The sequence below is a fragment of the Aplidium turbinatum genome, chromosome 2, assembly GCF_918807975.1.
Source record: "Aplidium turbinatum chromosome 2, kaAplTurb1.1, whole genome shotgun sequence".
Classification (NCBI taxonomy): domain Eukaryota; kingdom Metazoa; phylum Chordata; class Ascidiacea; order Aplousobranchia; family Polyclinidae; genus Aplidium; species Aplidium turbinatum.
The window spans coordinates 55,927,023-55,947,976 of record NC_137473.1 but is presented as its reverse complement, the minus strand read 5'-3'; the positions used below and the strand labels follow the sequence as shown (position 1 = coordinate 55,947,976).

General features: G+C 37.2%; 3 protein-coding genes across 3 annotated transcripts; all 3 read right to left on the bottom strand.

Moving 5' to 3' along the window:
* Positions 1–4,028: 4,028 nt before the first annotated feature.
* On the bottom strand, positions 4,029–7,036 carry LOC145764930 (uncharacterized). Its single transcript, XM_082576634.1, has one exon. The coding sequence runs from the start codon at positions 6,785–6,787 to the stop codon at positions 5,459–5,461; it is 1,329 nt and encodes a 442-aa protein (XP_082432760.1). The 5' UTR covers positions 6,788–7,036; the 3' UTR covers positions 4,029–5,458.
* Positions 7,037–7,123: 87 nt separating this feature from the next.
* Positions 7,124–10,467, bottom strand: LOC145764929 (uncharacterized). The gene has a single exon (XM_082576633.1). It carries the CDS (start codon positions 9,173–9,175, stop codon positions 7,808–7,810), a length of 1,368 nt encoding a protein of 455 aa, XP_082432759.1. The 5' UTR covers positions 9,176–10,467; the 3' UTR covers positions 7,124–7,807.
* A 1,755-nt stretch (positions 10,468–12,222) lies between these two features.
* Positions 12,223–13,488, bottom strand: LOC145764458 (uncharacterized). Its single transcript, XM_082576072.1, has one exon. The coding sequence runs from the start codon at positions 13,354–13,356 to the stop codon at positions 12,223–12,225; it is 1,134 nt and encodes a 377-aa protein (XP_082432198.1). The 5' UTR covers positions 13,357–13,488.
* Between the last annotated feature and the right edge of the window lie 7,466 nt (positions 13,489–20,954).

Below are 20,954 nucleotides of genomic sequence, written 5' to 3'. Positions count from 1 at the left end.
TAGTTGCCCAAATCAAGATGATGCATTTATTGATATTATGAAAAAAATTAAAGACTTTGTAAATTTTGATGCCGAGGCAACTGCATCATGCCAATTTGGGCAGTTTTATAAATAGACTAGGCTATGATCAGATATTTTCATATTTTTTTGTTGCCCAAGTCTAAACGATACAGTTATGTAAATGGGAAAAATTAATGAATTTGTTCATTTTGGGGAAACTGCCTCACGCTAATTTGGGCAGTTGCATAAACAGACTAATCAGTTTCATCAAATAGCCTAATTTCATGATTTCAGCTGCCCAAATCAACACGATGCATTTGTGAAAATTAATAAAATTAGCTATATTGCAAATTTTGCCATTTGATTTGGGCAGTTTCACAAAACTATTAGAGACATATTTTGGTGGCTGCCCAAATTGGCATGATGCAGTTGGTTAAATGTATTTCGTACTACAATTTGATCACCATGGAATACAATACATCAATACGGGTGTGCCAAATGACAATTTTGCGGCACATTTCTTGTGCAAATAAGAGGCTGTACTTAGTTTGATAAGTAAAAGTTACTAAGTTATAATTTTTCTTAATTCATGCAATTTTGTAGCTTTTTATATAGCAATTTTTGCCCTAATAATTTCAAGATTTTGCCCGAATTCGCGACGTTTTGAAACAACAGGGGGGGCGGCTGCCCCCCCTGCCCCCCTGGCTCGTACGCCTATGCTCTAGGCCTAAGTTTTTCTTTAATCCAATTTATATATTTAGACCTGGAGAGCAAAATCTTTGCTGCTTACTTTGTAAAAGCGCGGGAAAAGGGGCCAATGTTTGTACACGAAGAAATCAAATGTTTGTACACGAAGATATTACATAAACTAACGTAGGACGAGAACAGATCATGTACAAAGGCTTTAAGTCTTCATGTACGTGACGTCACAAATTGAGGTGATGAAAATCCGCTGCAATAATAACACTCGTAAACAGTGGCTCGTACAAAATATACAGTTCGGATCATAGAAGCGGCACAACAGGAAGCAGCGAAGGATCGTTGAGTCAGCTGTTCCAAATATTTTGCTGAGACAATCGCGGAGTCGAACCGGCGCCCTTTCGAATATCGCGCAGACAATCTCACCACTCGGTCAACAATCAGTCAATGGCTCTCACGTGACTAGTTGGAAGTGCTGAGGTTCTTCGTTCGGCTTGACTCGAACTTTCCGATGGAGTGATTGTTTGATTGGGAGAACAAGTAAAAGGAAACATTCTTTTGGCGAAGTCCACGAAAGAGCAATACAACGCAATGATGTTTATCAAAGAGTTGACGCTGTGAATGACTGGAATGTATATAAAAGAGACTTCGTGTTGTCTCGACGCTGCCATCGCGACAAACGCGATGTCAGTAAGCACGCAAACGGCGGTGCAAACGCTCAAACGGATCACCAACGCCTCCAGTTTGGGTTGCGCACTTCGCTCGTTTGCTGTCTTCAAGTGAACAATAATTGGTCTTAAAACAAGCGCTAGAAGGCCAAGTTGAAAGAGAGCGTACAGCATGTAGACCACCGGGGTTGCAACTGTTACAAAAGCAATAGGTTCATGAGCAACGCACTTTCCATCTGCAGAGTGGATTGGCTGCACCATCAGAACCACAACTTGCAGAATCGGTAAAATGATCATCCCAGTGAGGACGATATTGTTCGCCGCGTAGAGCTTCTTCAAAGTTTCTGGAGACAGATTTGATTTCGTGGTCAAAGTTCTTTGCCTCACCCACAAAATGACGTAAATCATGAGCTTTTCAATAGTTGCCACACTCACGGCTGTCCCTTTGATGATGTAACAAAGCTCTTGCGAGACACTTTGGCCATAGATTTCAATTTCAAACCAAATGCAGCAATATAGAAGCACTATCGGCGCTGCGACGCACAGAAAATTCGTGAGTCTAACATTTCTTTGTCCAAACCTGCATAGATACGTCAACGCTGCAACACTGAGGTACAGACTAACCCCGATCAAAATGCCAATCATTATTTCTTCAACCAATCGTGATTGAGTGGGCGGAGCGATTGAACTTCTACTCTCATTTGAATCGTTTTGGTGATAAGAATAGTCCATTGCGGAAAAGTTCATCATATTTCAAACACTGAAAGTTGCTGGATTCAAAATTTAATTCCTGAAAAGAATACAGTGAAGCGCTAACGGTTGGGCCTTGTTTATACCAAAATCCAACACAAAGGAATTATTGCAATGAAAGCAGTTAGGGATTGAAAATCGTGGCCATACAAAAATAGATGGCCTAACGTTGTTCAGAAGACAAAAAAATGCTACTTTAGAGCACAAATAATAATTAATGCACATCAATCATCCTAAATATTGATGGCAATTCAGCTACCACATATCAAGTGGATTTGGTTTGTAGCCTAGCTTTTAACTGATTTGGTTAGTTTTGAATTTTTACCCTCGAACTGACGAAGTCTCTGATAGGTCGTTTCTGGCAGTTTCTCATACTTGCAGAGGCTTTTGACGATAGGCCGGCCACCGAGATTGACTGAGTAAAGTATCCGCTTGTTGCTGTCTGTTAGTTATTCTATCCACTAAGTGCCGCTAAATGGAACAGTCTTGAAATGCGTTGTTCAAGCAGTTCACGCCGCAAGAGTCGAATCAGCTTGATTTTGTTTCTGGCGCTTACCACTGAGCTCACAGGGCTGACTTAGGCTTTTGTAGTAGGCCTAATTGTAGACTTCTTGTAATTCATCTTTGCAATAGGCTACTTCCGGTTGATTAGATTTGTTTTAATCGACGTAGCCTAGGCTACTTAGTTTACACGCTATTCTTGAAAAATAAGTTATCAGTCATTTGTGGTCTATTTTACAATCTTAGTCTTGGCATAGGCTATTGGTAATAATCCATAAAGTAGGCCTAATAGGCTACCGGTAAGGAAAATTTTTGAATCTACATGGAGAATTCCGCAAGATATTTTGATTCCGAATATTGTTATTTTTTCATAACTTATTAAAGCATCCCCATGATAAAAACAAGTAAACAACAATACTGAATGGCTTGAAATACATTTAGACATAGAAACCAATAGGCCTACACTTTTTATCTGCAATCAACTTCAAACTCCAGTTCCGATGGCTTATGCATGATGTTTGAAAACTCTACCTGTCTTGATGTTGTTTTTGAGCTCTCCTATAGCCTATCATCAGGTATCGAACATTTTCAACTTATAAAGTGTCGTATAACTAATTCAGAGAAATCTGACTCCATCCATGAGCTTTAATTAAGTTGTTGGAAAGGCATAATGATTAAATCTTTTCAACTTAATGAATATTTTTTAATGTGAGAATTACTGAACAGAAATTAAGCACTTACCGCAGCCTACCTATAATTGAGTACTATGCCATCACATATGGCGACGAAAGTGGGCAATTTGGCTTGGCGCTAGGTGATAATTATAGATTTGACGAATACTATCAGTTATAAGTTCATGAGGCTTGTTTTGATTTAATTTGGCCACATTGGACGAAGGATGCTGCCAGTGCTTCCATGTCAAACTAAATAATCTATCGTCCCCCTACGTTGAAATGTTTCGGAAAACACGGCCAGTAGGCTACGAATATAAATGCCTCTGAAAAGTTGTTTCAATCATTGAAACAACCTTACTTCTCATTATCAATAAGGCTGTAACCCAAGTCGTTTTTTTGTGATTGTTTTTTTTTTTTTAATAATAAATAAATAAAAAAACATTTGCCTATATGTAAAATTTAAATAATTGAACAAAATTTGCAGTTTTGCTTCTCTGAAATACCTCAATAAGTTAACCTATAGGCCTATCAATCGACTAGACTGTGGAATCACCAATTGAATTTAAAGAACACTTACTCATCATAATATAAGCAACAAAATATATACAAAAACAAACTAATAAAAGGAATCAAGACAAGCAACAACGTAGGTTGACTGTTAACATGATCACCGCAGGGACCATTTCGAAAGGATTCATCATCCGAACAGTCCTCGTCATTGGTAACACTTGCTGCGAATGCGGCTGCACTTCTGACTTGCAGAACCAAGTCAAAATCGCAGTACAGTAAACTAATTTAAGTTATAATAAGTTATTCAGCAGCTATAATTTTACAGTGGTCTTTATTATAATTAATAAAAGCGGTTGTTTCACCAAAGGTTACTTAAAAACACTATAAAAGCAAAACACTTAAAAAAACGTTTGTATAACATTCCTAGTCATCAACAAGGTTTAGTAAGAAAATACCGAACTGAATTAAGCGATTGTACCAGCCGACGCTGAAAAAAATAGAGCAGTCCATATTCCACAATAATTGTCAGTCAATATCTTCACAATTCTTCGCTTTCGTCGGAACAACTAAAATGTTATCAACAAATTAACATTCTTCCACGTTTCATCAAGCACCGGAATTAGATGCGGCTGTTAAACCTTGTAATTAAACCAAACCCAAGCAATTTATTATTTTCGTGTTTATTGCATTGAATCGAAATGAGACCAATGACGTGGCAAAATTATACAACCTTCCATTTTGACGGTTTGTACATGAATAGTTTTAAAGTCAATAAATGAAAACACGTTTCAGGGTGAGCTGTTCGAAAGAAAGTTCAAAATTAATTTAGAATTCAATTCTTCAACCAACCGAAATTAAAAGAATACGAAACAATTGCTCATTGTGAAGTGAATTTGTAATCGTATACGTCAAGCTTACGAGGGTGTGCAATATGAAATGATGCCATTCCCCTTCATTCCTCTGTCGATATGACGTTTTTCACCTTTGTAACGAAACATAACGGCTTTGGCGACACCAAGGGCGGTCATGTAATATTGAAACCATCACTAGCCACATGCAAGCACAGCCGGTCACCGCATGTAGGCTACATCAGAGAATATGCGTGAAAGAGTTCATGTCTTTGTCAGAAATCTGATGGTGCTTGAAGCGTTAATAAGATTTTTTAGCAAAAGTGAAGTTGCAAAATCAAGCCTAGGGCACAACACATTCTGTAGAAAGGTTTAATGTTACCATGTAGTAACAAAACCAATCTTGTAAAATATACCAAGCTAACATAATGTAGACCAGTAGTATCCGACCGGGGATCTGCGGACCATTGAAAATTGCCATCAGACAAAGTAGACATTCGTTGGCGTCCAACCTTCGCACTACGGGGAACAAGTGACGTTAAATCGCATAAATTACCTGCTTAAAATTCCTCTTCTGATGGTTCTTAAAAATATCATTTTGTTTGAGGCAATTTTTTAATTCATTCTGGTTTCAATATTTCATTTAAACGCCAACTGCTTACACAAGACTTAGTCTAAAAGCTGGGGTCCGGATGGTTGTCATTAAGGGAATCCACCTTTCGTGGCCAAATAAAGGTAGACAACCCCGGTGTCACACAAAACAAGAAGCCTATACACTATGAACGCGACCACTAGAAATAAGATGGCTTTAACCAACTTTATGAGACTTTTGAACATGCTTTCTTAAACTATCTTTCTGACGGTACGCATTTGAACACAATTCACATTTGAAACCCTTCAATGCGCTGTGAGTTTGTAAGTGCGAGGTCAAAGTAGATTTTCTCTTGAAAGCTTTTGAGCAAATTTCACATAAAAATCTTCGCACCTTTGCATGGGTTCTTCTTGTGTGGGACGTTACCTCCGATTTACTTATGAAACGATGCAAACAAATGGGACATTTGTGAGGTCGTTCACCGGTGTGAATCATTTTGTGTTGTTTTAAATACTGCTTAGACACAACACGCTTCTTACAAATATCACATTGAAATGGTGAGTCTCCTGTGTGCGTCCTTCTATGAAGTACCAAGTTCCAATTGCATCCAAATGTTTTAGAACAAAATTTACACTTGAATGGTTTGATGTGATTGCGCCTCGTGTGGTCAGTCAAAGAGCTCTCCGTTGGAAATGCTTTCGAACAAACATCACATGGAAACAATTTAAATTTTGCACCACCAGTGGTTTGGTTTGTTGGCGTTGGGCAACCGTTGGGTGGTGCTACTGGTGCACCGCCAGTAGGTTTTTTTGAATGCCTTCTCAAATGTTTTTTCAAATAGATTCGTGACGGGAACGATTTGGAGCAAATTTTACAAATGAAAGAACGTTCCTTGACGTGCATGCTCATGTGCTGAGACAAGTGGTACGATCTTGTAAAGCTTTTTGAACAAACATTACATTGAAACGGCTTCACACCCGCATGGACCCGGATGTGGGTGGCTAGGGTTGTTAGTCGCTTATAAGAGTTGGCACAATACTCGCACAAGTAGGGACGTTGTTCACTGTGGCACAATGCATGCTGCCTCAAAGTGAATTCTGATTTGAACTTTTTTTGGCATATGTTGCATGAGAACGACTTTAGACTCGTGTGAGATATTAAGTGCAATTTAAATTTATCTATTTCAACAAACACCTCTGAGCATTGACCACACTTTAACTGGCATTGTTTGTGGTGTTCCCTTTGTATATGCAGCTGTAAAGTGCTATTAAACCCAAAACGTCTTTGACAAAAAATGCATTTGTGCCCTTCAGCGCTGTAATCCTCAGTTACACGTATTTCCTCAGATGAACTCTGACGTATTTCAGTAGTACTTGGTTTTGAACAGGTGCTTTCATTCCGACTTGCAACAAGAGACCTACTTTTCAAAACACTTTCGTGCGATGAAAAATGAAAATTCAAGGTCCCACTGTCAGAGAACAGCTGGGAACATATTCCACATCTAAAAGATGTTTCAATCAGATTGTTAGAAAGTTCGGTATTCATCCACTTAAAGATTGGTCCACGAATGCACAGGAGACTCCTCGTAGGTAAAGAAAAATCAGTGGAGCTTTCAGCATAAGGTTATTTCTTTCGCATTATGATATCACACACTCACACAGCTATCAATACCAAGTAGCGACCAAGGACAACTGTTACTTCATATGGAACTTTGGTTGTTCAAAAACCTTCCCAAATGCAAAGTAGCCTCATTTATTACAAGACTTCCAATCACTGCTTGCCCACGTGAAAAAGAGGATGCAGCTTTTTGAAAATAACTGCAGATTTTGTGAAATGAAAACTTCATAAACTCTGTTAAAAATAATGACACAATTATAAACCCTGAAAAAACAGTGGACATTAATAATAATTGTAAGTTGTATAATAACGAACAAAACATAACTCAAAACTACAAATCGACGTTCATAAACAGTAAGCAGTATGATGAAAACCCTCTTGAAATGATTATCTCGATTGACGAAGTTGTTCACGTACAAACAAACTTAAACTAACCATATAAACAATTCACTACAAAGTTTCATCAGTTTAGCTGAAATATGGAAGCAAATCAAATGATGGGTTATCTCTGGGAATTTCACATTCAGATTGTTTCTTGGTACAACAGCAGTAACAGTGCACATCAACTTAAAACAGAAGTTCTTAACAAAGGCTGCTTTTGCCGTAGATATTCAGGAACTGTTGGGTTGTTGTTGCTTAGATGAAAAATCACTGGTTGGTTAGAACAAGCTGTTCGATTTTATTCCGGTCTTTGAAAACACTTTCTGAATTGTGGAGAATTATTACTGTTTAGCAATTCTAAAAGGGGATGTAAAAACTAGCTGGTGATTTTAAAGTGGTGTCAATAACGAAAAACATTACAAACCGCTGCGTTAAAATGGTCATCAATAAATGAGCCTACAGCTTTCATTGTTATTTTAACCTCATACAGTTGCATTGCACAATAGGTTGAGTACCGTAATAATATTCACAATAACCGACGATTAAATAATTTTCACATGGAAACTTCTAGCTATCGAGTTTGTGTGTCTTCAAATGTTTTTTCAAATAAAAATTTTGTTTATAACCCTTTGGACAAAATTTACATTTGAACAGTTTTTCATCAGAGTGAGTTTTCATATGGGATTCTAAATGAGTGCTACGTTTAAAAGCTCTTGAACAAATTCGGCACAAGAAAGGTCTAGCATCGGTATGAGTTCTTCTCTTGTGAGATGCTAAGGCTGATTTAGATATGAAATTATGCAAACAAATATGACATTTGTAAGGTCGTTTTCCAGTATGAATCATTTTGTGTTTCTCCAAACTCTGTTTTGAGACTACACGCTTTTTACAAATGTCACACTGAAATGGAGAGTCTTCAGTATGTGTCCTTCTGTGCATGATTAAACTTGCATTGTATCCAAACACTTTGGGACAAAATTCACACTTAAATGGTTTGATATGCGTCTGCAGTACATGTGCTTGCAAAAATGCTTCAGTTGAGAAGGACTTTGTACATACCTCACACAAAAAGAAAGAACCAAAATCTCCTTCACTGACACGATTTGAAGGACATTTACTGAGTTCCGAATTGCTTTCGTTGTGTGTTCTCATATGCCTTTTAAAAGAAGCATTTGAACGAAATGTTAAGGAGCATATTTCACAAATAAACAATTGGTCTTTGTCTTTGATATGTGTTCGCTTATGTTCACTAAGATGCCCTGACCTTGTAAAAGACCACGAGCATACATCACACTGATATGGTCTTTCTCCAGTATGAACTCTAATATGTATCAATAAGGTTTTAAAACGTTTGTATGAATTTCCACAATATTCACATAAATGAGGACGTTGGATGCTATGACATATTCCATGCTTCTTCAAAGCCAAATGGGATGTGCACTTTATGTCACATACTTTGCATGGATACAACTTTTGACTGCTATGAGATATCAAATGTAGTTCAAACTCCTCCTCTTCCGTGTATGCTTTATGACACTGATCACATTTAAAATTGCATTCGTCATAATGTTGCTTCATCGTGTGTAGTCGCAGTTGGGCGGTGAAAACAAAGCGCTTGCCACAGAACTTGCATTTGTGTTTTGGTTCCTTTCGGCTTTCACCACAGTTTAAACCCACAGGGATAGATATGTCATCAAGATTTGACATGGCACATTGTGATCTAATAATTTGAATTGAGGCAACTGAATTTTTAAAAGAATAGTCTTCATGGGATGAAAAATGGACATTTAGAGCTTCACTGTTTGAAAACAATTGAGAGCATACTCCACATTTCAAAGAAATCTTTGGAAAGCGATTTGAGATTTTCATCAATGTTTGCGAGAAAATGGATTCCTTGTTCAGCTGAGTACCGCTGCAGCTGTCACCACTATTCATTGCAAAATGTTATAAAAAATCTATTAACATTTTAATGATTAGCTTTCTTCATAATTCATGCCAGTTGTTCTTATGAAAAAAAAAACATTTTCATGCTTGACAATACAAGAAATTTGATTGAAAGCACAGAAATAAGAAAAAAAAACACATAGATATTATACAGGCTACAAAATATTCATCAAACCAATTTTTTGGCAAAGCATGACCATGACCAATAAATTAAACAAATTATATACTCAAGCATGGATCACGACAATTCAAAGCCGATGATTCAACGACGAAAGTTTAAAGCAGGGATCTCTGAAGAAAAAACGTACGTTCTTCAGAGATCCCTGGGTTAAAGTTATTGTCTTTGTCGTAAATAAATTATCGGCTTTGAATTGGCCGCTTTGAAGTATCGGCTTTGAATCGACGCATAACCCTCAAGCAGATGCGATACAAAAGACAACAAGAAGCACCAAAGTGACATCTTAGTATTCGATTCAGTTGCCTTCCTTATTTTTGGTATGTCATCAAGTGTCTTTGCCCAGACACAGCGGCGTGTAGACGTTGAGTCAATGTCAAAAACTGTCGATTCGTCGTCTGGGTTAATTTAATTACACACTTGACTGGTTGAAATTGAATGAGGCTGATCACCAGGCCTTTAGTTAAATAACATGATGCGTTCTACTGGTGCAAATTAAGCTAAACTATCACAAGCTGTATAAAGGGACAATCTGCTTTTATTCTGACGTTTCGCAAATCAGACACGACTGACTTCTTCAAGGGACTACACCAGATAGTAATTACCTGTCTAGCATGGCAAAACACAGGACCATGTTGCTGTTCAAAATCAACTAAACAATAAACATGGAAAATGAAAACTCAACTTCTAGACAAAAAATTACCGCGTGCAAAACTTTGAAACTACAAAAAAGGGTTTAAATGTAAACGACCAACAAAACACATAAATAACAGCAAAGAGAGTGAACGGACAGTATGAGTCATGATTTCTGAAAGTTGGTTTATCAATCAAAAGCCTCATGTAATGAATCGCAATGATGGCATCTCTTTTCCTCTACGAAAAAACTATTGCAACTTTTAGAATTGTTTTAGTTACTTTATGATTTGAAGTTATGGCATGCATGCAAGGAGCGTTCCTGGAGTTGATATTTGAAAGCTCTTACGAGTTCATTAATGCGAGATTTAAGATCTTGTTTTGTTTGAACAAAACACATAAATTAAATTGCAATCATCACAAGATACTTTGTACACTAAATCTGAGATTTCACTTAGTTCCAAGATATCTTTTAAAGGAGGCAAAAATTACTTTGTCTTAAATTGTCAAGAAAGGTTTCAAAGTGACTTTTACACCAATTCCAATAAAATACATTGATTTTTTTTTAAAAACTCCCTTAACCTAAGGTAAAGAAACAAAAGACTTATACTGGGTAGAAGTACTAAACTTTAAGGTTGTCGTTGGCAAGCACGCTTTCTTGGAAATCCATTGAGGCGCAAAGTACTGTGTAATGCTTTGTTCTGTCGTGAACGTTATTGTATTAAGGACATGTGTGTCAATGCGGTCATACAGAGTTTTATCTGCACTAAGGTTTTGGATGGTGTAAATAAAAATTTAAATATCTGTCAGTGTGTGTGGGTTTTTTTTGAAATTGTAGTGGTCAACATGTTTGTGGCATTGTGACAAATAACACAAAATCTAAAAATGATATAGAGTAGTTTTCTTCATGTTCTGTTGTGAATTAAATTGAAGATATGCTGTTCAAGTGTTCAAATGTTGATGGAATTGGTTGGCCGAAGATTTTTTTATAATACAAAAAGTGTCATCCACATCTAGTTTCAAAGTTTTGCAAGCGACAATTTTTTTTGTCTAGAAGAATTAATTTTCATTTTCCATGTTTAATTGCTTTCAGCAACATGGCCCTGTGTTTTGCCATGCTAGACAGGTAGCACTACCTGGTCCAGCCCCTGAAGAAGTCAGCCGTGTCTAATTGACAAAACATCGGAATAAAAGCAGATTGTCACTTTATACATATTGTGATAGTTCAGTTAAATTGCTCCAGTAGAATGCATCATGTTATTTACACACTTGAGTAGCACATTAACTGCATACATGAGCACAAAATATGGAATCCAAAACTTTCAAGGTATATTATATAAATCAATTGGCCACCAACACTTCGAGCAGCACACAACAGTCGAAACTCTGGCAAAATTTACAAGCGTAGCATCTAGTTCAGGAGTGTCCAAACCATGGCCTACAGGCCACATGTGGCCCACAGGAAGGTTCTAAGTGGCCCACATGGTATTTTTCGAAATGACTTATATTATACAACTTAATTGCCTGTGACATAATTTATGGCAAACTTACATTCCGAAAAATTGGTAATTTTCATTTGCTTTCTTTGTCATTAGTTTATAGTCACATATGAAAATGATTGCATGCAGTTGCTTGGTGATAAGTCCATTATCAACAAGCAATTTAATATTGATTTGATGAATACAAAAGCCCAAATAAGTTCATTGCAACACAAACAGGAGAATGTTGCAAGAATAAATACAAAGGAATTGATTTTTCCACGAGTCAGTTCAATCAAAAACAGCTAAAAATCGATTTCGATCAGCCAGCAGCTAGATCATCTTCAGCTAAGCTTATTCAAATAGAATCTATTTTATTTTTATTCTATTTGAATAAGCTTAACTGAAGATGATCTAGCTGCTGGCTGATTGAAATCAATTTTTGGCTGTTTATGATTGAACTGACTCACAAGTGTGAAAATAAATCCCTTTATATTACAAGACATGTTAATCGAGTCCTTCATATCAAGCATTGTTGTGGATTTGACACCAGTCAGAAGATGTTTCATCTTTTTGATTGTAAGAATAAAATATTTTTTGATGACCCACGCAAGTCTGCTGAGCCAGACCAACAGTTTCGGAATATAAAATTTTAGGAGCAGCACAGATTTTTCATAAATTAAAACTTTGTAAAGACTGAGTGCAATTGCTTTTACGTAATTAAATCGCAGCACATTATGAATGTAAAAGTTCTATCTGTTGACTTCATGGGTCTTCAAATGTTTTTTCAAATAAAAATTTTGTTTGTAACCCTTTGGACAGAACTTACATTTGAAAAGTTTCTCTTTGGAATGGGTTTTCATGTGGGCCTCAACGTGGCACTTGCGTTTGAATGTGTTTGAACAAATTTCACACATGAAAGGTCTAACATTCGTATGAGTTGTTGACTTGTGAAAATCTAAAGAACGTTTGCTTATGAATCGGTACAAACAAATATGACATTTATAAGGTCGTTCTCCAGTATGAATCTTTTTGTGATCCTGTAAACTCTGTTTTGAGACTACACGCTTTTTACAAATGTCACACTGAAATGGAGAGTCTTTAGTGTGTGTCCTTCTGTGCATGATTAAACTTGCATTGCATCCAAATACTTTGGGACAAAATTCACACTTAAATGGCTTGATATGCGTCTTAAGCATATGTGCTTGCAAACTTGCTTTAGTTGTAAAGGACTTTGCACATACCTCACAACGAAAAAAAAACCTAATATTTCCTTCAGTTACACGATTTGAAGAACTTTTACTGAGTTCCGAATTGTATTTGTTGTGTGTTCTCATATGTTTTTTAAAAGAAGCATTTGAACGGCATGTGAAGGAACATATTTCACAAATAAACAATTGGTCTTTGATATGCGTTTGTTTATGTCCACTAAGATACTCTGACCTTGAAAATGATTTTGAGCATACATCGCATTGATATGGTCTTTCTCCAGTATGAACTCTTAAATGTATACCAAACGTCTTTGAACGTTTGTATGAATTTCCACAATATTCACATAAATGAGGACGTTTATTGCTATGGCATATTCCATGCTTCTTCAAAGCCAAATGGGATGTGCACTTTATGTCACATACTTTGCATGGATACAACTTCTGACTGCTATGAGATATCAAATGTAGTTCAAATTCCTCCTCTTCTGTGTATGCTTTATGACACTGATCACATTTAAAATTGCATTCTTCGTAATGTTGCTTCATTGTGTGTAGTCGCAGTTGGGCGGTGAAAACAAAGTGCTTGCCACAGAAATTGCATTTGTGTTTTGGTTCCTTTCGGCTTTCACCACAGTTTAAACCCACAGGGACAGATATGCCATCAAGATTTGACATGGCATATTGTGATCTAATAACTTGATTTGAGGCAACTGAATTTTTAAAAGAATAGTCTTGATGGGATGAAAAATGGACATTTAGAGCTTCACTGTTTGAAAACAACTGAGAGCATACTCCACATTTCAAACAAATCTTTTCACATTTCAATAAAAGCATTTTAATGATTAGCTTTCTTAATAATTCATGCGTGTTGTTCTATAATAAAGAATAGACAAATTTTTACCATTGACAATACCAGAAATTTAATAATTGGAAGTACTGTACAGAAACAGAAAAAAAAACACACAGATGCATGCTGTACTGTATACAATTATATATACATACAATACATGCCAAATTAGGTTATCTATTTAAACTAATTCATGGCAAAGCAAAATATAAATAACTAAATTAAACCTTAAGTACATTTAAAAGCACATAAACACTGATGCATGAAAGTTACCCCAGGACACAAGTGATTTGCAGTTAAACACCAGCTGTAGTTTGACATCGCAACATTGGATATTAAAAACGGGTCCACGTCTTTTAGGCGCCGATCAAATAGGCGCGCACACTGTGGCGTCTGGATATTTAGGTGCGGAGCACAGTGGCGCCCGTTGATTTAGATGCTATTCCTAGTAAAGTCTGCAGATTGTATCAGCTTGGTAGGTAGGGCAATGCTTTTCACACAAAATGTTATATTGAACAGAAAAATATGTTGTTTTGTTATTACGCGTGTGGACTGTGGAGATGTGCGGGACAACGCTCTACTACTCTTGATATTAGCACATCTCCACAGGACATTTACTATGCATCCTGAACACAGGTTGCAGCCAGATGGAACTTTACTTAATCTGTTATCTTTCGCAATTACTTCAACTTGGGATGGATTGGTTGTGTGGAGAGTACGTATGAGACAACGCTCTACTACATGAATACATTTCTATAGGGCATATGAACTCTGGCTACAAGTTGCAAGCATACTGGTGCGACTTTGCTCGTTATTAAACCTAGTCGGGGTTTTGACGGAAATCTAAGTTACTCTTCACTCAAGCCTACCACCCGCTTGAATATAGGCTGCGGTATATTTTTACTGATGTAGTTATTATAGTTATTTATTATTTGACTCAATAAAAGTGAACTCAATCATCTTCGGAAACTTGAATAATTTATTGATAAAGCTTTCGCTAACGCAAACCTGGACTAACAACAAATAAATGCCGAACACGCGCATTAAAATACAATATTTTTTTCTGTTCAATATAACATTTTGTGTGAAAAGCATTGCCGGTTTAAGCAGCTTCACTCACGGAAGCCATGACATATTTTTTTGTTCAATATAACATTTTGTGTGAAAAGCATTGCCGGTTTAAGCAGCTTCACTCATGGAAGCCATATGACCTATTTTTTTGTTGAATATAATATTTTGTGTGAAAAGCAATGCCGGTTTAAGCAGCTTCACTCACGGAAGCCATGACATATTTTTCTGTTCAATACAACATTTTGTGTGAAAAGCATTGCCCTACCTGCCAAGCTGATACAATCTGCAGACTAGATTAGGAATAGCACCTAAATGAACGGGCGCACAGTGCTCCGCACCTACATATCCAGACGCCACAGTGTGCGCGCCTATTTGACCGGCGCCTAACTGTCTGCGCCTAAAAGACTTGCTCTCTTAAAAACAACTTGTTTGTTAGTTACATGAAATCCTGTAGTTTTGCACAAATGTTAATTATTTTTTGGCAGTGGCTATTTGACCGGCTCCGGTGTTTGAATTTGAAACTTTGACCAGTCATGACGTCACTATACAATACATGCACTTTTTTCTTTTAAAGCAAAAGACGAGAAGAGAAGAAAAAAGTCCCTATATAAGTTCTAAATTCGATAATCATATTCAACTCTGTCAGTGGCGCAAACGATAGTCCTCGGGCTGGTGTTCCAGAGGGAATGAGTTCGATACTACCTGGAAGAGTTCTTTTTTTTTAAACTAAATTTTGACCCGAAGTGACTCAATCAATCCTTTTATTTTTCGTCATTAACGCGTCCGGGAAGAAAAGATATTTCAGTTAAATTGAAATTTCACTTTAAGAAGTCAGCCGTGTTAGAACGCATCATGTTATTTACACACTTGAGTAGCACATTAACTGCATACATGAGCACAAAATATGGAATCCAAAATTTTCAAGGTATATAAATCAATTGGCCAACAACACTTCGAGCAGCACACAACAGCCAAAATTCAGGCAAAATTTACAAGCGTAGCATCTAGTTCAGGAGTGTCCAACCCATGGCCTACAGGCCACATGTGGCCCACAGGAAGGTTCTAAGTGGCCCACATGGTTGCATGCAGTTGCTTGGTGATAAGTCCATTATCAACAAGCAATTTAATATTGATTTGATGAATACAAAAGCCCAAATAAGTTCATTGCAACACAAACAGGAGAATGTTGCAAGAATAAATACAAAGGAATTTATTTTTTCATGAGTCAGTTCAATCAAAAACAGCAAAAATCGATTTCGATCAGCCAGCAGCTAGATCATCTTCAGCTAAGCTTATTCAAATAGAATCTATTTTATTTTTATTCTATTTGAATAAGCTTAACTGAAGATGATCTAGCTGCTGGCTGATTGAAATCAATTTTTGGCTGTTTATGATTGAACTGACTCACGAGTGTGAAAATAAATTCCTTTATATTACAAGACATGTTACAACCGAGTCGTTCATATCAAGCATTGTTGTGGGTTTGACACCAGTCAGAAGATATTTCATCTTTTTGATTGTAAGAATAAAATATTTTTTCGATGACCCACGCAACTCTGCTGAGCCAGACCAACAGTTTCGGAATATAAAATTTTAAGAGCAGCACAGATTTTGCACAAATTAAAACTTTGTAAAGGCTGAGTGCATCTGCTTTTACGTAATTAAATCGTAGCACATTATGAATGTAAAAGTTCTATCTGTTGACTTCATGGGTCTTCAAATGTTTTTTCAAATAAAAATTTTGTTTGTAACCCTTTGGACAGAACTTACATTTGAAAAGTTTCTCTTTGGAATGGGTTTTCATGTGGGCCTCAAGGTGACACTTGCGTTTGAATGTGTTTGAACAAATTTCACACATGAAAGGTCTAACATTCGTATGAGTTGTTGACTTGTGAAAATCTAAAGAACGTTTGCTTATGAATCGGTACAAACAAATATGACATTTATAAGGTCGTTCTCCAGTATGAATCTTTTTGTGATCCTGTAAACTCTGTTTTGAGACTACACGCTTTTTACAAATGTCACACTGAAATGGAGAGTCTTTAGTGTGTGTCCTTCTGTGCATGATTAAACTTGCATTGCATCCAAATACTTTGGGACAAAATTCACACTTAAATGGTTTGATATGCGCCTTAAGCATATGTGCTTGCAAACTTGCTTTAGTTGTAAAGGACTTTGCACATACCTCACAACGAAAAAAAAACCTAATATTTCCTTCAGTTACACGATTTGAAGAACTTTTACTGAGTTCCGAATTGCATTTGTTGTGTGTTCTCATATGCTTTTTAAAAGAAGCATTTGAACGACATGTTAAGGAACATATTTTACAAATAAACAATTGGTCTTTGATATGTGTTTGCTTATGTTCACTAAGATGCCCTGACCTTGAAAATAATTTTGAACATATATTGCATTGATATGGTCTTTCTCCAGTATGAACTCTAATATGTAAAACAAAAGTATTTGAACGTTTGTATGAATTTCCACAATATTCACATAAATGAGGACGTTGGATGCTATGGCATAATCCATGCTTCTTCAAAGCCAAATGGGATGTGCACTTCATGTCACATACTTTGCATGGATACAACTTCTGATTGCTATGAGATATTAAATGTAGTTCAAATTCCTCCTCTTCCGTGTATGCTTTATGACACTGATCACATTTAAAATTGCATTCTTCATAATGTTCCTTCATTGTGTGTTGTCGCAGTTGGGCGGTGAAAACAAAGTGCTTGCCACAGAAATTGCATTTGTGTTTTGGTTCCTTGCGGCTTTCACCACAATTTAAACCCACAGGGATAGATATGCCATCAAGATTTGACATGGCATATTGTGATCTAATAACTTGCTTTGAGGCAACTGAATTGTTAAAAGAGCAGTCTTCATGAGATGAAAAATGGACATTTAGAGCTTCACTGTTTGAAAACAACTGAGAGCATACTCCACATTTCAAACAAATCTTTTCACATTTCAATAAAAGCATTTTAATGATTAGCTTTCTTAATAATTCATGCGTGTTGTTCTATAATAAAGAATAGACAACTTTTTTACCATTGATAATACAAGGAATTTTATAATTGGAAGTACTGTACAGCAACAGAAAAAAAACACACAGATACATGCAGTGCTGTATACATACGTACCAAATCAGGTTATCTATTTAAACCAATTCATGGCAAAGCAAAATAGGCAGTGGTTATTTGACCGGCGCCGATCTTTGAATCTGAAACACTATTTGACCGGTCATGACGTCACTAACAGGCACCTTTTTCAAAGCAAAAGACGAGAAGCGCATATTATATAAGTTCTAAATTCGACAATTTTATTCAACTCGATCCGTAGCGCAGGCGATACTTCACCGGCTTCTATTCTAGAGGGAATGAGTTCGATACTACCCGGAAGCGTTCTTTTTTTTTTTTTTTTAAAACTAAATTTTGACCCGAAGTGCATTTTTGTAGTCAATTTTTAATTTGAGTAGCCTACAGCCCAATTTTTTATGTCTTTTCAAATGTGAGTAATAAAGTTAGAGTTTCTTTAATTAGTTGGAATTTGAGAATTTCTCTGGGTAATTTTCCGTTTGTGGCGTGCTAACTACGGTACTGATATACAGTGCCGGATTAAGGGGGGGGCGGACTGGGCTGAAGCCCAGGGCCCCCACTTGTGGGGGCCCCCACTTCAAAGAAAAAATCTACTAATTTTTTTAGTTGCACAGCTGGAGATTACTGCTTTAATTCGTATCTCAAACAAGCAAGGGCGGCTCACCCATATGTGCTGCGGTGCTGCAGCACCCCTGCCCAATCCCAGTTATTCAATTTTTCTTTGTTTTTTCAACAAAAAACATATTTATTTGATACTTTTATATCCGAAAATGGTAGGCCTACGGATTGCGGGTCAAAGTTATGATAATGCTGCCAATATGAGTGGCAAGTATAACGGTCTTCAAGCTCTTCTGCGCGAGAAATGTAGTGTAGCTCAATATGTCCCTTGCACAGCACATTAACTTAATTTAATCGGTATATAGCCTAAATGTCCTGTAGAAACATGCCGTTCTGCCGCTGAGCTTTTTGAATTGTTGCAAAGCCTTTATTCATGGCTCTCGCCTACTCAACGTTGGCAAGTCCATCGAAAATTCCTAGATGGTTTGCCTGTTTTGAAGACATTATCTGATACAAGATGGTCAGTTAGATATGATGCAGTTCTTCTTCTTCTTCTATCGAGTCTTTTAAAGTTCGTTGATACCGTACACCACAGATTGACACATTCTTCCGCAACGGAGTTATACACTGACAGATCCCACCTACTGCACCGGGTGGCAAGCCGAGGGCAAACAAGAAGGTGATCCGCTGCATAGGCATAGCCAGGGGGGGGGCGAAAAGGGCCATGCTCCCCAAATTTTCCAAGTTTGGATTCCAAAGTTGAGCCCTTTGTTGAAAATATAATAAAGTTTGTAGAAATTTATATCGTTTTCCAAGACATCTGGCTATTAACACCCCCAAGGACTTGTTTTAGACACACAGAAAGACACCAATAAATTTTGCAAATTGTAAATCGCGCAAAATTTACGCGATTTACGTTTCTTTGAACTATTGTAATTTGTGGAAGCAATTTCAGAATGGCTTACTCTGTTGGGTTTTTGTGTAGTTATTGAGTTTTTGTGTAGCTGAGTTTTTAGTGTTCTCTAATTTTAACCGCAGTTTTTGCCCGTTCGTGTGTAAGAGCTATCTTTAATAAATTAATAGCTGTTTATCTGCTAATAAATTTCATACAAATATTACCCTAAAAGTGTTTTCAGAAAGCAGTATAATCCATTATTTGAGTGTAATTTTTCAAAAATTTTCCGGGGGGGCATGCCCCCGGACCCCCCTAGAATACGCGTGCCTTCGGCACACTCTAACCTCCCTACCACTTTTATTGCTTCAACCCACCAAGATACGCCACTGCACATCAACTGGCGATGGCTTTAAATCAAACACTTTGTTGTTCTCTTCAATTCATCAAATATTTGGCCCCCCCACAATTTGTTTCTGGCTACGCTACTGGTCCGCTGTTTGGGGCTCGGTGCCACAGATACATGCAACTGGGCCCGTGTCGTAGCTCCACTCCACCATTAATTTTTAGCGAAAAATGTCACTTGATAAGGGCCCCCACTTTCAGCTCAGCCCAGGGCCCCATAAGCCCTTAATCCGGCCCTGCTGATATATACTAATCGCCTACTACATAATTTTTCATTCAGGCACGTTTTAAAGCTTTCAAGGTTTTGCCACCTTTTCCCGTTCATTAACGTGCTGGTAGGTCTATATCGATTTTTGTAGTTAGTATCTTTTTCGTCCCGGACGCGTTAATGACGAAAAATAAAATGATTGATTGATTGATGTGACCGTGTTTGCCGAACAAAGCATTACATTTTTTCTCAACAAGTTAGGGTGGTCTTTCACAAGACGCCCTGTTGGTCAACCGGACAAAATGACGACGTCATAATACGCCACACACAGTGGTCCCATCTACAAATTTGAAAAAAACCTAGATTTTATCTTAAAAAAACCCAGATTGGCTAAAAAAAAAACAGATGTTTATATAATAGCTACGGTATTAAAAAAGCTTCGAGATATCCACTACACTTTCTGCTAACTTTAAATTTTGTACCACCCATCGACTATTCAAATATACCGTATTTCATTCTACAACAGTTATTTTCTATAAGTCTTTTTGTCGGAGTCGTTTTTCATAACGTTAATGGCAAACAGCCAAACACCCTCTATTACTTTGTTCACCAATTTTCTTTTAAGTTCCCACTTCCCAGGTATGACAGTTTGCTCTTTTCATGGTCTGTTTTGCTATCAACAAATCTTCCACAAAACTAGCAATTGAACCAAAACTAATCTAGTGGTACGATACGGTACTCACTCGTTACTCAAACTGGAAACTGAATGCTTTACGGTGCAAGTAGGGTTGCCAGAGGGTAATATAAAAAAGAGCTAAAGCTTATGCAAAAAGTAGCCCAAAAGTAGCCCAATTTTTTGGGGGGTTCTAAAATAGAGCCCAAAATGGAGCCCAAGCAAAGAGATAAGCTAATATACAAAATTATTCCGAAGCGCTTGATCATCAGTCCCAAATTTTAAGTGTTTTTCCAGTTCTTCACATCTTTCAAACAGATTGGCAACCATGCATTCACCCGATAGCTCAGATGATACTTGGTTAGCGCATAGCGCGTGACTTCAAGAACGAAGAAGCTTCAAGATCAAGCGGCGCTGGTTTGACTCTCGGGGTGTGCGCTTGAGCAACTCATTTTCAGGACTGCTCTCCATTCAGTGGCACCTAATGGATGGGATAATTCCCCGGCGACAAAACTTCA